The 17,962-nt window shown below is 45.2% G+C and overlaps 1 protein-coding gene across 6 annotated transcripts in view; it reads right to left on the minus strand.

Moving 5' to 3' along the window:
- SARDH (sarcosine dehydrogenase) overlaps positions 1-17,962 on the minus strand; it is a 96,030-nt gene that overhangs the window by 62,090 nt on the left and 15,978 nt on the right. For all 6 annotated transcript variants that reach the window (XM_073640249.1, XM_073640245.1, XM_073640250.1 and 3 more), the window contains exons 5-8: positions 9,770-9,893; positions 8,819-8,919; positions 4,527-4,631; positions 681-810 (exon numbers count right to left, since the gene is read on the minus strand). In XM_073640249.1, the coding sequence (XP_073496350.1) occupies positions 681-810; positions 4,527-4,631; positions 8,819-8,919; positions 9,770-9,893 (460 nt within the window). The remainder of the gene's footprint in view (positions 1-680; positions 811-4,526; positions 4,632-8,818; positions 8,920-9,769; positions 9,894-17,962) is intronic.

Below are 17,962 nucleotides of genomic sequence, written 5' to 3' on the forward strand. Positions count from 1 at the left end.
ATCCAAATCCTAACCCCAGTCCTAACCTTAAACCCAGTCCTAACCCTAGTCATGACCCTACTCCTAACCATAACTAGGGCTATAAAAAGTATGTAAAAATGTTTCTTTTTTTCTTACAAGGGCCAATGTTTTACATTTAGGACAGCTCCCCCAGCAGGTCTCTGTCTTTCCTCTCATAAAAACAAACACAAAAGAGAGTAGAGGAATGGATCTGTGGGAGAGGACAGTGCAGTCTTTGTAATTTCAGTTGCTGCCTATGCAGAGTGCAGTAGTTTGGATTATTTTTTATATCGGCTCTGCATAGGCAGTAACCGAGATGACAAAGCTCACATTATCATACTGGGAGCTTTGCTATCTCATTTACCGCCTATGCAGAGTGCAGCAGCCGATGATACCCTCATCCTGCACAGTGTGCTCTGCACAGGAACCTGTGGTATCGGCCTAGATATCAAAGCAGCTTCTGGCGGCTTTAATCATCTCGACCATCGGTAACTGGGCAAGCACTCACTGTGCCTGGTGCTGCTCCAAGGAGAAGCAGCAATAAGGGCAGGGAGCAAAATTTACAGCCCCCATACAATTTGGCGCTCGGGCCCCCCGAACTGTGCGCCCACCTCCACACTACGCCACTGCAGCCATTATCTAAGCTGGGAAAAACAAAATTCTGTCTGGTAACTGCTCACCTGGGCCGCACACAGTGGATTTAATACCCGTGGTCTCTAGGGCAGGTACCCTGTTTATCGCTCCTTGGATATGTTGAATGAAGACATCCCAATCCAGATCAAAGAGGCCGAATGCAAACTTATCCGATACCTGGGGTTACAATAGAAAAAAATATTTAAAAAAAAGCATCACCCCTTTCCATAGATTGTATTTAGTATTGCAGCTCAGCCCCATTGACATAAGACCTTCCTGACATGGGATATATCAGTACATCCTAAATCAGGTGTGGCTCCATACAATGCAGGTGTTGGCTTTGTTACACAGCCGTCACCTGCTTTAACAGGAGTGATGATCACCGCTGTTCAACCACTTAAATGCTGCCATCAATCTCTGAAAGTGGAATTTAAGTGGTGCCGTTCCTTTTCATTGGAGATTGTGATTTCGTCCAAATACTGAAATATTGCAGTATATACAACAAGCGGTTCAAGGATTCCAGGTTCATGTCGTCTAGTGCAGAGCTGGGCAAACGACGACCCGCGGGCCACATTCAGTCCGCTTACTGTCCGGCCCGCGAACCAATAGCGCCCACTGCTTGTCCGCCACCGCACGCTGTCACCGCTATCCGCCTCATTGGGATACAGACAGCGGTGAATACCTTGGTGGGGACAGGGATGCAGGCTCCTTCTTCCACTAATCAGCATGTGAGACAACAGATGCGATGACGTCACTTCATTGGATCTCAGAGAGTCAGTGCCCCGGAGACAAGAATTGTTTTTTTTTCATATGTGTTTGGGATGTTTACATGTATACAGGCAGTATGTGATGGCTCATACTGTATATAGGAGGCTATGTTGGGGCTCACACCGTATATAGAAGGCTCTGTGGGGGCTCATACTGTATATAGATGGCTATGTGGGGGTTTATGTTGTATATAAGAAGCTATGTGGGGGTTCAGTGTATAAAAGGGGGTTATGTGAGGGCTCTTACTCTATATACAGGGGCCTATGTGGGGGTTCATACTGTATATAGGGGCTATATGGGGTCTCATACTGTATTTAGGGGGCTATATGGGGGCTCATACTGTATATAAGAGGCTATGTTGGGGCTCACACTGTATATAGGATGCTCTATTGGGGCTCATACTGTATTTAGGGGGCTATGAGACTATGAGAGGCTCATACTGTATATAGGAGGCTATGTGGGGGCTCACTGTATATAAGGGGCTATGTGGGAGCTCACTGTATATAGGAAGCTATGTGGGGGCTCAGTGTATAAAAGGGGGAAATGTGAGGGCTCATACTGTATATAGGGGCTATGTGGGGGCTAATACTGTATACAGGGACTATGTGGGGGCTAATACTGTATATAGAGAGGCTATGTGGGGGCTCATACTGTATATAGAGGGGCTATGTGGGGGCTCATACTGTATACAGGGGGCTATGTTGGGCTCTTATGGTATATAAAGGGCTGTATGTTGGCTCATACAGCATATGGGGGGGCTGTGTGTGGGCTCATACAGCAAATGGGGGCTGTGTGAGTTCATACGGTATATAGAGGGCTATTTGGGGGTCTCATACTGTATATAGGGGGCTATATAGAGGCTCATACAGTATATAGGGTGGCTGTGTGTGAGCTCATGCTGTATATAGGAGGGTGTCAGCATACTTAATTCTGCTCAATATTAAGTGATACAATTAATATTAATATAAAATAATTGTAATTAAAATGTTAATATTAATATTGAGCAGAATTAATTTCAGCCACTTGGTTCAGCCTTCCACAACAGTCAGACTCTCATGTGCCCCTCGGGAAAATTAATTGCCCACCCCTACAAAAAGTAATTTTAAAAAAGAATTGACTCACCACTTTCCCATGCCTTTATTTATAAGCTTCCCCCACCCACAAAAATTCTTTAAAAAGCAACCAAATCGTCATGTACCCCAAAATGGTGCCAATAAAAACCACAGCTCAGTGCACAATAAACAAACCCTCACACAGCTCCATTAGAAGAAAGATTTTAAAAGTTACGGGTCTCAAAAAAAAAACAAAAAAAAACGCACAAACATTTTTTTTTTTTTGCAATTAAAACATCTACCGTAATTAAAAAGAAAACCTGTACAAGTTTGGTATAGCCATAATCGTACTGACCTAGAGCATCATGATGAGGGTCATTTTGACGAAACAACGAACATAGTGAAAATAGAACAAAAGAGAAAAAAAATGGTGGGATTGCGAGGATTTTTTTTTTTACCATTTCACCTCATTCGGAATTTTATTTACCCATTTTCCATTACAGTATACGGTGAAATGAATTGGGTAATTCAAAAGTGTATAAAACAATGCGGCTACAATGATGGAAAAAAAATAGTTATGGCTATTGGAAGACGTGGAGGGAAAAAACGAAAGCGCATAAATGGAAAATTCACCTGGTCAGGAAGGGGTTAAAGGGAAATTGCTACTCTTAAACATTTACGGCATATCCAGGGAATCTGATAAAGGAGGGTGCGGGTAACATCCAGGTGTTTTTGAATGGTGAGATCTGCCCAAGAGTAGCCAGCCACCTCTTTATTTATAGGGGGCTGGGAGATGGGAGGGTGAGGACTCCTGTGGTCATTGGTGGTCCCAGATGACCCAGACCAGTGACTATTCGGGTGTCACCAACACTTCATTAATTGAAAAAGGGGTTGCATTAAAGGGGTTTTCCCACAAACAAAGTTAATTTTAATCAAAATTTGAATCAATAGATCTTTGAATAATAATAAGTTCTAAAATTGGATGTTTAAAAACAATGTCCCTGTGCTGAGATAATCTTATAAATGTGCCCCTGCTGTGTACTGTGTAATGGCTGTGTCTGACTGTGCAGGGACATGGTCTGATCATACCACAGCTCCTGGGCAGGGGAGGAAACAAAAGAGTATACAGACATTACATCATGGGATCACAGCTGATTCTTTGAAGTAAAACATTGCTTAAAAACAGGCAGTGAAAAGTTTCGCCTCACAAAAAGAATCAGCTGTGATCCCCTGCTGTAATGTCTGTATACTCTCTTTTGCTGTAATTCTGTAATGTCTGTATACTCTCTTTTGCTGTAATTCTGTAATGTCTGTATACTCTCTTTTGCTGTAATTCTGTAATGTCTGTATACTCTCTTTTGCTGTAATTCTGTAATGTCTGTATACTCTCTTTTGCTGTAATTCTGTAATGTCTGTATACTCTCTTTTGCTGTAATTCTGTAATGTCTGTATACTCTTTTTCTTTCACCTGCCCAGGAGATGTGGTATGATCAGACCAAGTTTCAACACGGTCAGACACAATGATTACACAGTACACAACAGGGGCACATTTATAAGATTATCTCACTCAGCATAGGAAATTTTTTTTAACACAATCAATTGTGAAACTTATTTTTATTCCGAGATCTATTAATTACATTATTAAGTACATTTCTACTTTGTTTGTGGGAAAAACCCCTTTAAGGCCTAAACAAATGGACACATTAGAATGTTATTCCGCATGTTTATAAATAAAGTTTATTGAAAGAAGCACAAACAAGACAGAATTAATGGAACACCTATGTAATACTTTCTGATTTCACTTCAATAAACTTTATTTATAAAAACCTGGAAAATGACCTTAATTCAGAGGTTATAAATTACCTCCGAATCCTGGATAGAAACAATGAAATAATGATAATTAGGTTTAATTCTCAATTATTTAAGGGCAGGAAGGGATGCGGCTGGCGGAGCGGAGCTGCCATGGTGTAATGACTGATAATAACCGCCGCTGACAGGAGAGGAAGGAGCGGCGCGGTACGCGGCTGCTCATCTCGCTTTGTCTCATGTATCTGACAGCAATCAGCGTCTCACCTCTTCCCAGAATATAGGGTTTGACTCATATCCTCCCACTGACAAGGCGTCACCTTGGAGACGGAGATACACCGAAGCGTCGTGGTCCCGCACATTTGGCATGTTCTATAAATAAAACGCCACAGAGAAATTTGAAGAAAAGGAATTTAGACACATTGTGATCTGCTCTGAGCGTCTGAAAACTCAAATCCTGAGGGGTGGGAAAGAGAAAAAAGGAGAAACCGAGAAAAATAAACCTTAAAAAAATATATTCATTAAAAATAGAGACAAAAACAAAAAAATATGACACGTGAAGATAAACAATAGTGATTATAAATAAGAAAAATGAAGAAAAATCAATATTAATTTCCTATGAAATAGATTGGATAGATGGATGGAAGAAGAGATAGATAGATCGATAGATCGATAATAGATAGAGAGATAGATAGATATAAGATAGAGAGATAATAGAAAGATATGAGATAGATATAAGATAAATAGATAGATAAGATATATGGATAGATAGATATATAGATAATATATAGCTAGATAGAGATAGATACTACATAGATATAAGATAGATAGAACAGATAGATAGATAGGCAATAGATATGAGAGTCATAGATATTAGATAGATTACATCAGGGCCAGCGTCAGCACCCGGCGTACCCGGGCAAGTGCCAGGGCTCTGGTCCATCAAGGCGGCCAACTCGCCGTCGGGGCCCGGGCCGCTCCCCCAGGATCTGTGCAGGGCTGCCGGCGCTGCTTGATTGATTGCCGGCACTTCACCAGACATGGCAGCGCGCTGTGCGGCTGCGTCTGGTAGTAATGACATGGCAGGGGCGATACTGCACCTTTCATTGTGCTTGAGTGTCACTCCTGCCGCATCATTACTAGCAGACACAGCCGCACAGCGCACTACACGCGGCCATGTCTGGTGAAGTGCTGGCAATCAAACACTAGCAGCGATCCTTCACAGATACTGGGGGAGCGGCCCGGGCCTCGACGGCGAGTGGGCCCTCCTGATGGTATAGCGCCATGTCTGTGATGGCCATCAGACACACGCCGGCGGCCCTGCACAGCCACATGCCTGAGGAGCTGGACGGGACACAGGCTGGGGGCAGGTGAGCGAGGCTTGTTGCCAGGTTCCCAAATGCCCATATTAAAAATATTTCTAATGTGTGTGTGTGTGCGCATGTATGATGTGAATGTCTGTGTATGTCAGTGCGTATGACAGTGTATATATATTTATGTCCATTTTATATGTGTTTTTAAAAATTTGTGTTCAAATATGTACAGTACAGACCAAAAGTTTGGACACACCTTCTCATGTAAAGATTTTTCTGTATTTTCATGACTTTGAAAATTGTACATTCACACTGAAGGCATCAAAACTATGAATTAACACATGTGGAATTATATACACTTAACAAAAAAGTGTGAAACAACTGAAAATATGTCTTATATTCTAGGTTCTTCAAAGTAGCCACCTTTTGCTTTGATGACTGCTTTGCACACTCTCGACATTCTCTTGATGAGCTTCAAGAGGTAGTCACCGGAAATGGTCTTCCAACAATTTTGAAGGCGTTCCCAGAGATGTTTAGCACTTGTTGGCCCTTTTGCCTTCACTCTGCGGTCCAGCTCACCCCAAACCATCTCGATTGGGTTCAGGTCTGGTGACTGTGGAGGCCAGGTCATCTGGCGTAGCACCCCATCACTCTCCTTCTTGGTCAAATAGCCCTTACACAGCCTGGAGGTGTGCTTGGGGTCATTGTCCTGTTGAAAAATAAATGATTTTCCAACTAAACGCAAACCGGATGGAATAGCATACCGCTGCAAGATGCTGTGGTAGCCATGCTGGTTCAGTATGCCTTCAATTTTGAATAAATCCCCAAGAGTGTCACCAGCAAAGCACCCCCACACCATCACACCTCCTACTCCATGCTTCACAGTGGGAACCAGGCATGTAGAGTCCATCCGTTCACCTTTTCTGCGTCGCACAAAGACCCGGTGGTTGGAACCAAAGATCTCAAATTTGGACTCATCAGACCAAAGCACAGATTTCCACTGATCTAATGTCCATTCCTTGTGTTCTTTAACCCAAACAAGTCTCTTCTGCTTGTTGCCTGTCCATAGCAGTGGTTTCCTAGCAGCTATTTTACCATGAAGGCCTGCTGCACAAAGTCTCCTCTTAACAGTTGTTGTAGAGATGTGTCTGCTGCTAGAACTCTGTGTGGCATTGTCCTGGTCTCTAATCTGAGCTGGTGTTAACCTGAGATTTCTGAGGCTGGTGACTCAGATAAACTTATCCTCAGAAGCAGAGGTGACTCTTGGTCTTCCTTTCCTGGGGCGGTCCTCATGTGAGCTAGTTTCTTTGTAGTGCTTGATGGTTTTTGCAACTGCACTTGGGGACACATTCAAAGTTTGCCCAATTTTTTGGCCTGACTGACCTTCATTTCTTAAAGTAATGATGGCCACTCGTTTTTCTTTACTTAGCTGCTTTTTTCTTGCCATAATACAAATTCTAACAGTCTATTCAGTAGGACTATCAGCTGTGTATCCACCAGACTTCTGCACAACACAACTGATGGTCCCAACCCCATTTATAAGGCAAGAAATCCCACTTATTAAACCTGACAGGGCACACCTGTGAAGTGAAAACCATTTCCGGTGACTACCTCTTGAAGCTCATCAAGAGAATGCCGAGAGTGTGCAAAGCAGTCATCAAAGCAAAAGGTGGCTACTTTGAAGAACCTAGAATATAAGACATATTTTCAGTTGTTTCACACTTTTTTGTTAAGTATATAATTCCACATGTGTTAATTCATAGTTCTGATGCCTTCAGTGTGAATGAACAATTTTCAAAGTCATGAAAATACAGAAAAATCTTTAAATGCGAAGGTGTGTCCAAACTTTTGGTTTGTACTGTACATATGTCTGTATGTGCACGTATCTGTGTATATGTTTATGTATGCGCGTGTCTGCGTATTGTATGTGTGCATATCTGTGTACCATGTGTATGTGTGTATGTGTGTGCATGTCTGCATACTGTGTGTGTGCATGTCTGCGCACTGTGCATGTCTGCATATGTGAAGGATGAGGGGGCAGGCTGGGCCCTGTGTTGTATACCTATATGTCTCCGCCGTATCTGTGCATCATGAATCGTGGTATGTGTTAAAGGGGCCACTGAGACTCTTTCGCCCGGGGCCCACGAAAACCTGGAGCCGGCCCTGGATTATATTATCAATCTCCATTTATTATTAAAATCTGTAATGGACCAGATTCCACCCCCAGAAAAAAAGAGGTCTTCTCCCAGTCAAACTTCCTCAAGTGTGTACATAGAAATTAGGGGGTCCCAGAGAAAAAAAAAACAAAACACCACCCTCCTAGCTTGGTATCTGTTTGCCCCAATGTCCTTTCCATGAAAACAATAACAGTATGTTTTTTTTAACACTTATTCTAACCCTAACTAGGGTTAGGGCTAAGCTTAGGGTTAGGGCTAGAGTATGGTAATGAAACTGTTACATTAACAAATAATAATATTAATAAAAACTTTTTTTTAAACGTAATAGCAGATTTCATTAAAAGGAAGAAAATCTAGAGGGTTGACTATAATTACATCAGTACTGTCTTAAAATATAATACACCCCCCAAATAAAAAGAATATTATTGAAAATATAATACTGTATATATATATATATATATATATATATATATATATATATATATATATGTATGTATGTATAGTATAATAATGTGCTTGGGGGATAAGAGGCTTATAACTGGACTGGTGGGAGGGACTCAGGGAACACTAATGGTACATAGGTTAGGGGCCGCTAAATACTTGTCTTGCCCCACCACTCCCTCCCCAGTGCTGCGCCACTGCTTATGTGACAGCATGTGATATCTGGTTATAGGTTTGGAAATAGTCCCTCTTGTGGTCATTTGTGGAACTGTAGAACTGTGGCTCATCACATATCATAGAGGGTACTGGAAGGAGAGGGCTGCTATCAGTACTGTCCCACCGATACAGGACAGGGGCTTCACATTCCTCCACATTATTAGTTAACATTAAATCTCCAGTGACTGCACTAATGGATACTGCGCTGCCTGATGAAGGTCAGGCCCAGTGCATTGTGGGGATGACAGATGGGTGCAGACCGCGCACTTCACACTATAAGATTGTGACCTAATTAAAAATGCACCAATATTTTAACATAATTGTGGCAACATGTTGGAGAATAGTGACATAATGACAGCAGATACATAAAACTAGGACAAGATATAAAATACTGCGAGCTGAGTAATGGGACCTGGATTCCCTCGATCCGCTCAGTGACCACATAGGCATGGTGCATCGCTACCAGAGGAACGTTCACTCCTGCCATTTGTCCAAGAGTCCTAGCCCAGACACCTACAGGAAAGAACAGCAAAAAATAGGAATGTATTAGGAAAGAAAGGGAAAAAAAAGAGAAAGAGGAAAAAAAAAGGAGAAAGAAAAAGAGAGAGAATGAAAGAAAGGGAACGAAAGAGGAAGAAAAAGAAAAAAGACAGAAAGTACATAGATAGATACAAAGATAGAAAGATAGATATGAGATTAATAGACAGATGGCCCATGTGAACAGAGGCAATGCTTCAGCTCAGTACAGCAGAGCCTTCGCTGAGCGTCTTGTTCAAAGATAATTAGATACAAAGATAGATAGATAATAGACAGATAGAAAATAGACAGATAGATAATAGACAGATAGATAATAGACAGATACACAGATAGATAGATAATAGACAGATAGATAATAGACAGACAGATAATAGACAGACAGATAATAGACAGACAGATAATAGACAGACAGATAATAGACAGACAGATAATAGACAGATAGATAGATAGATAGATAGATAGATAGATAGATAAGTGATAGTTGTGATAAAGCCAGATATGAGATAGATAGATAATTAGAATAGATAAATATGTGATAGATGATATATAGATAGAATGGATAGATATGTGAAAGATAGATAATATATAGATATAGAATAGATAGATAGATAAATATGAGATAGATGATATATAGATAGATCGAATGGATGGATATGTGAAAGATAGATAATATATAGATGTAGATAGATAGATAGATAGATAGATAGATAGATAGATAGATAGATAGATAGATAGATATGAAATAGATACATAGATGTGATATAGCTAGATAGGAGATAGATGATAGATAGATAGAGAGTTTCATCACAGCAGGTATTTTTGTTACCTGCACAGTTTACCACACAGGGGGTCCGCACGGTGCCATATTCCGTTTCCACAGCCACAACCCTCTTGACCCCAAAGTCATCAGTCTTTACTTGGATGCCGGTGACAGGACAGTTCTCTATGACCTGTGCGGGATAAAAAGAGACGCATCAGTCCCTCGGCCATTTATCATGCTCTAGGTCACATCCAGAGACAGATCAACAATTAGGCAAAATGAACAAACCCATTGGTAGAACAAATATATAGTATACTATGTATGAAGGACCGAGCCCGTCACCCTCCAATGTGATATACTATGTATGAAGGACCGAGCCCGTCACCCTCCAATGTGATATACTATGTATGAAGGACCGAGCCCGTCACCCTCCAATGTGATATACTATGTATGAAGGACCGAGCCCGTCACCCTCCAATGTGATATACTATGTATGAAGGACCGAGCCCGTCACCCTCCAATGTCATATACTATGTATGAAGGACCGAGCCCGTCACCCTCCAATGTGATATACTATGTATGAAGGACCGAGCCCGTCACCCTCCAATGTCATATACTATGTATGAAGGACCGAGCCCGTCAGCCTCCAAAGTGATATACTATGTATGAAGGACCGAGCCCGTCACCCTCCAATGTGATATACTATGTATGAAGGACCGAGCCCGTCACCCTCCAATGTGATATACTATGTATTAAGGGGCGAGCCCGTCACCCTCCAATGTCATATACTATGTATTAAGGGGCGAGCCCGTCACCCTCCAATGTCATATACTATGTATGAAGGGGCGAGCCCGTCACCCTCCAATGTCATATACTATGTATGAAGGGGCGAGCCCGTCACCCTCCAATGTCATATACTATGTATGAAGGGGCGAGCCCGTCACCCTCCAATGTCATATACTATGTATGAAGGGGCGAGCACGTCACCCTCCAATGTCATATACTATGTATGAAGGACCGAGCGAGTCACCCTCCAATGTCATATACTATGTATGAAGGGGCGAGCCCGTCACCCTCCAATGTCATATACTATGTATGAAGGGGCGAGCCCGTCACCCTCCAATGTCATATACTATGTATGAAGTACCGAGCCCGTCACCCTCCAATGTCATATACTATGCATGAAGGGGCGAGCCCGTCACCCTCCAATGTCATATACTATGTATGAAGGGGTGAGCCCGTCACCCTCCAATGTCATATACTATGCATGAAGGGGCAAGCCCGTCACCCTCCAATGTCATATACTATGTATGAAGGACCGAGAAAGTCACCCTCCAATGTCATATACTATGTATGAAGGGGCGAGCCCGTCACCCTCCAATGTCATATACTATGTATGAAGGGGCGAGCCCGTCACCCTCCAATGTCATATACTATGTATGAAGGGGCGAGCCCGTCACCCTCCAATGTCATATACTATGTATGAAGGGGCGAGCCCGTCACCCTCCAATGTCATATACTATGTATGAAGGACCGAGCCCGTCACCCTCCAATGTCATATACTATGTATGAAGGGGCGAGCCCGTCACCCTCCAATGTCATATACTATGTATGAAGGACCGAGCCCGTCACCCTCCAATGTCATATACTATGTATGAAGGGGCGAGCCCGTCACCCTCCAATGTCATATACTATGTATGAAGGACCGAGCCCGTCACCCTCCAATGTCATATACTATGCATGAAGGACCGAGCCAGTCACCCTCCAATGTCATATACTATGTATGAAGGGGCGAGCCCGTCACCCTCCAATGTCATATACTATGTATGAAGGGGCAAGCCCGTCACTCTCCAATGTCATATACTATGCATGAAGGACCGAGCCCGTAACCCTCCAATGTCATATACTATGTATGAAGGGGCGAGCCCGTCACCCTCCAATGTCATATACTATGTATGAAGGGGCGAGCCCGTCACTCTCCAATGTCATATACTATGTATGAAGGACCGAGCCCGTCACCCTCCAATGTCATATACTATGTATGAAGGGGCGAGCCCGTCACCCTCCAATGTCATATACGATGTATGAAGGACCGAGCCCGTCACCCTCCAATGTCATATACTATGTATGAAGGGGCGAGCCCGTCACCCTCCAATGTCATATACTATGTATGAAGGACCGAGCCCGTCACCCTCCAATGTCATATACTATGCATGAAGGACCGAGCCAGTCACCCTCCAATGTCATATACTATGTATGAAGGGGCGAGCCCGTCACCCTCCAATGTCATATACTATGTATGAAGGGGCGAGCCCGTCACCCTCCAATGTCATATACTATGTATGAAGGGGCGAGCCCGTCACCCTCCAATGTCATATACTATGTATGAAGGGGCGAGCCCGTCACCCTCCAATGTCATATACTATGTATGAAGGACCGAGCCCGTCACCCTCCAATGTCATATACTATGTATGAAGGGGCGAGCCCGTCACCCTCCAATGTCATATACTATGTATGAAGGACCGAGCCCGTCACCCTCCAATGTCATATACTATGTATGAAGGGGCGAGCCCGTCACCCTCCAATGTCATATACTATGTATGAAGGACCGAGCCCGTCACCCTCCAATGTCATATACTATGCATGAAGGACCGAGCCAGTCACCCTCCAATGTCATATACTATGTATGAAGGGGCGAGCCCGTCACCCTCCAATGTCATATACTATGTATGAAGGGGCGAGCCCGTCACCCTCCAATGTCATATACTATGTATGAAGGACCGAGCCCGTCACCCTCCAATGTGATATACTATGTATGAAGGACCGAGCCCGTCACCCTCCAATGTGATATACTATGTATGAAGGACCGAGCCCGTCACCCTCCAATGTGATATACTATGTATGAAGGACCGAGCCCGTCACCCTCCAATGTGATATACTATGTATGAAGGACCGAGCCCGTCACCCTCCAATGTCATATACTATGTATGAAGGACCGAGCCCGTCACCCTCCAATGTGATATACTATGTATGAAGGACCGAGCCCGTCACCCTCCAATGTCATATACTATGTATGAAGGACCGAGCCCGTCACCCTCCAAAGTGATATACTATGTATGAAGGACCGAGCCCGTCACCCTCCAATGTGATATACTATGTATGAAGGACCGAGCCCGTCACCCTCCAATGTGATATACTATGTATTAAGGGGCGAGCCCGTCACCCTCCAATGTCATATACTATGTATTAAGGGGCGAGCCCGTCACCCTCCAATGTCATATACTATGTATGAAGGGGCGAGCCCGTCACCCTCCAATGTCATATACTATGTATGAAGGGGCGAGCCCGTCACCCTCCAATGTCATATACTATGTATGAAGGGGCGAGCCCGTCACCCTCCAATGTCATATACTATGTATGAAGGGGCGAGCACGTCACCCTCCAATGTCATATACTATGTATGAAGGACCGAGCGAGTCACCCTCCAATGTCATATACTATGTATGAAGGGGCGAGCCCGTCACCCTCCAATGTCATATACTATGTATGAAGGGGCGAGCCCGTCACCCTCCAATGTCATATACTATGTATGAAGTACCGAGCCCGTCACCCTCCAATGTCATATACTATGCATGAAGGGGCGAGCCCGTCACCCTCCAATGTCATATACTATGTATGAAGGGGTGAGCCCGTCACCCTCCAATGTCATATACTATGCATGAAGGGGCAAGCCCGTCACCCTCCAATGTCATATACTATGTATGAAGGACCGAGAAAGTCACCCTCCAATGTCATATACTATGTATGAAGGGGCGAGCCCGTCACCCTCCAATGTCATATACTATGTATGAAGGGGCGAGCCCGTCACCCTCCAATGTCATATACTATGTATGAAGGGGCGAGCCCGTCACCCTCCAATGTCATATACTATGTATGAAGGGGCGAGCCCGTCACCCTCCAATGTCATATACTATGTATGAAGGACCGAGCCCGTCACCCTCCAATGTCATATACTATGTATGAAGGGGCGAGCCCGTCACCCTCCAATGTCATATACTATGTATGAAGGACCGAGCCCGTCACCCTCCAATGTCATATACTATGTATGAAGGGGCGAGCCCGTCACCCTCCAATGTCATATACTATGTATGAAGGACCGAGCCCGTCACCCTCCAATGTCATATACTATGCATGAAGGACCGAGCCAGTCACCCTCCAATGTCATATACTATGTATGAAGGGGCGAGCCCGTCACCCTCCAATGTCATATACTATGTATGAAGGGGCAAGCCCGTCACTCTCCAATGTCATATACTATGCATGAAGGACCGAGCCCGTAACCCTCCAATGTCATATACTATGTATGAAGGGGCGAGCCCGTCACCCTCCAATGTCATATACTATGTATGAAGGGGCGAGCCCGTCACTCTCCAATGTCATATACTATGTATGAAGGACCGAGCCCGTCACCCTCCAATGTCATATACTATGTATGAAGGGGCGAGCCCGTCACCCTCCAATGTCATATACGATGTATGAAGGACCGAGCCCGTCACCCTCCAATGTCATATACTATGTATGAAGGACCGAGCCCGTCACCCTCCAATGTCATATACTATGTATGAAGGGGCGAGCCCGTCACCCTCCAATGTCATATACTATGTATGAAGGACCGAGCCCGTCACCCTCCAATGTCATATACTATGTATGAAGGGGCGAGCCCGTCACCCTCCAATGTCATATACTATGTATGAAGGGGCGAGCCCGTCACCCTCCAATGTCATATACTATGCATGAAGGACCGAGCCCGTCACCCTCCAATGTCATATACTATGTATGAAGGGGCGAGCCCGTCACCCTCCAATGTCATATACTATGCATGAAGGACCGAGCCCGTCACCCTCCAATGTCATATACTATGCATGAAGGGGCGAGCCCGTCACCCTCCAATGTCATATACTATGTATGAAGGGGCCAGCCCGTCACCCTCCAATGTCATATACTATGTATGAAGGACCGAGCCCGTCACCCTCCAATGTCATATACTATGTATGAAGGGGCGAGCCCGTCACCCTCCAATGTCATATACTATGTATGAAGGACCGAGCCCGTCACCCTCCAATGTCATATACTATGTATGAAGGGGCGAGCCCGTCACCCTCCAATGTCATATACTATGTATGAAGGACCGAGCCCGTCACCCTCCAATGTCATATACTATGTATGAAGGGGCGAGCCCGTCACCCTCCAATGTCATATACTATGTATGAAGGACCGAGCCCGTCACCCTCCAATGTCATATACTATGTATGAAGGGGCGAGCCCGTCACCCTCCAATGTCATATACTATGTATGAAGGGGCGAGCCCGTCACCCTCCAATGTCATATACTATGTATGAAGGACTGAGCCTGTCACCCTCCAATGTCATATACTATGCATGAAGGACCGAGCCCGTCACCCTCCAATGTCATATACTATGTATGAAGGGGCGAGCCCGTCACCCTCCAATGTCATATACTATGTATGAAGGACCGAGCCCGTCACCCTCCAATGTCATATACTATGTATGAAGGGGCGAGCCCGTCACCCTCCAATGTCATATACTATGCATGAAGGACCGAGCCCGTCACCCTCCAATGTCATATACTATGCATGAAGGGGCGAGCCCGTCACCCTCCAATGTCATATACTATGTATGAAGGGGCCAGCCCGTCACCCTCCAATGTCATATACTATGTATGAAGGACCGAGCCCGTCACCCTCCAATGTCATATACTATGTATGAAGGGGCGAGCCCGTCACCCTCCAATGTCATATACTATGTATGAAGGACCGAGCCCGTCACCCTCCAATGTCATATACTATGTATGAAGGGGCGAGCCCGTCACCCTCCAATGTCATATACTATGTATGAAGGACCGAGCCCGTCACCTTCCAATGTCATATACTATGTATGAAGGGGCGAGCCCGTCACCCTCCAATGTCATATACTATGTATGAAGGGGCGAGCCCGTCACCCTCCAATGTCATATACTATGCATGAAGGACCGAGCCCGTCACCCTCCAATGTCATATACTATGCATGAAGGACCGAGCCCGTCACCCTCCAATGTCATATACTATGTATGAAGGGGCGAGCCCGTCACCCTCCAATGTCATATACTATGCATGAAGGACCGAGCCTGTCACCCTCCAATGTCATATACTATGCATGAAGGATCGAGCCCGTCACCCTCCAATGTCATATACTATGTATGAAGGGGCGAGCCCGTCACCCTCCAATGTCATATACTATGTATGAAGGACCGAGCCCGTCACCCTCCAATGTCATATACTATGTATGAAGGGGCGAGCCCGTCACCCTCCAATGTCATATACTATGCATGAAGGACCGAGCCCGTCACCCTCCAATGTCATATACTATGCATGAAGGGGCGAGCCCGTCACCCTCCAATGTCATATACTATGTATGAAGGGGCGAGCCCGTCACCCTCCAATGTCATATACTATGCATGAAGGACCGAGCCCCTCACCCTCCAATGTCATATACTATGTATGAAGGGGCGAGCCCGTCACCCTCCAATGTCATATACTATGTATGAAGGGGCGAGCCCGTCACCCTCCAATGTCATATACTATGTATGAAGGGGCGAGCCCGTCACCCTCCAATGTCATATACTATGTATGAAGGACCGAGCCCGTCACCCTCCAATGTCATATACTATGTATGAAGGGGCGAGCCCGTCACCCTCCAATGTCATATACTATGTATGAAGGACCGAGCCCGTCACCCTCCAATGTGATATACTATGTATGAAGGGGCGAGCCCGTCACCCTTCAATGTCATATACTATGTATGAAGGGGCGAGCCCGTCACCCTCCAATGTCATATACTATGTATGAAGGGGCGAGCCCGTCACCCTCCAATGTCATATACTATGTATGAAGGGGCGAGCCCGTCACCCTCCAATGTCATATACTATGTATGAAGGACCGAGCAAGTCACCCTCCAATGTCATATACTATGTATGAAGGGGCGAGCCCGTCACCCTCCAATGTCATATACTATGTATGAAGGGGCGAGCCCGTCACCTTCCAATGTCATATACTATGTATGAAGGGGCGAGCCCGTCACCCTCCAATGTCATATACTATGTATGAAGGACCGAGCCCGTCACCCTCCAATGTCATATACTATGTATGAAGGGGCGAGCCCGTCACCCTCCAATGTCATATACTATGTATGAAGGGGCGAGCCCGTCACCCTCCAATGTCATATACTATGTATGAAGGACCGAGCCCGTCACCCTCCAATGTCATATACTATGTATGAAGGGGCGAGCCCGTCACCCTCCAATGTCATATACTATGTATGAAGGACCGAGCCCGTCACCCTCCAATGTCATATACTATGTATGAAGGGGCGAGCCCGTCACTCTCCAATGTCATATACTATGTATGAAGGACCGAGCCCGTCACCCTCCAATGTCATATACTATGCATGAAGGACCGAGCCAGTCACCCTCCAATGTCATATACTATGTATGAAGGGGCGAGCCCGTCACCCTCCAATGTCATATACTATGTATGAAGGGGTGAGCCCGTCACCCTCCAATGTCATATACTATGTATGAAGGGGCGAGCCCGTCACCCTCCAATGTCATATACTATGTATGAAGGACCGAGCCCGTCACCCTCCAATGTCATATACTATGTATGAAGGGGCGAGCCCGTCACCCTCCAATGTCATATACTATGTATGAAGGACCGAGCCCGTCACCCTCCAATGTCATATATTATGTATGAAGGACCGAGCCCGTCACCCTCCAATGTCATATACTATGTATGAAGGGGCGAGCCCGTCACCCTCCAATGTCATATACTATGCATGAAGGACCGAGCCCGTCACCCTCCAATGTCATATACTATGCATGAAGGACCGAGCCCGTCACCCTCCAATGTCATATACTATGCATGAAGGACCGAGCCCGTCACCCTCCAATGTCATATACTATGCATGAAGGGGCGAGCCCGTCACCCTCCAATGTCATATACTATGTATGAAGGACTGAGCCTGTCACCCTCCAATGTCATATACTATGCATGAAGGACCGAGCCCGTCACCCTCCAATGTCATATACTATGTATGAAGGGGCGAGCCCGTCACCCTCCAATGTCATATACTATGTATGAAGGACCGAGCCCGTCACCCTCCAATGTCATATACTATGTATGAAGGGGCGAGCCCGTCACCCTCC

Source organism: Phyllobates terribilis, unplaced genomic scaffold, assembly GCF_046119375.1.
Source record: "Phyllobates terribilis strain yellow unplaced genomic scaffold, ASM4611937v1 Scaffold_7__3_contigs__length_470593459, whole genome shotgun sequence".
Classification (NCBI taxonomy): Eukaryota; Metazoa; Chordata; class Amphibia; order Anura; family Dendrobatidae; genus Phyllobates; species Phyllobates terribilis.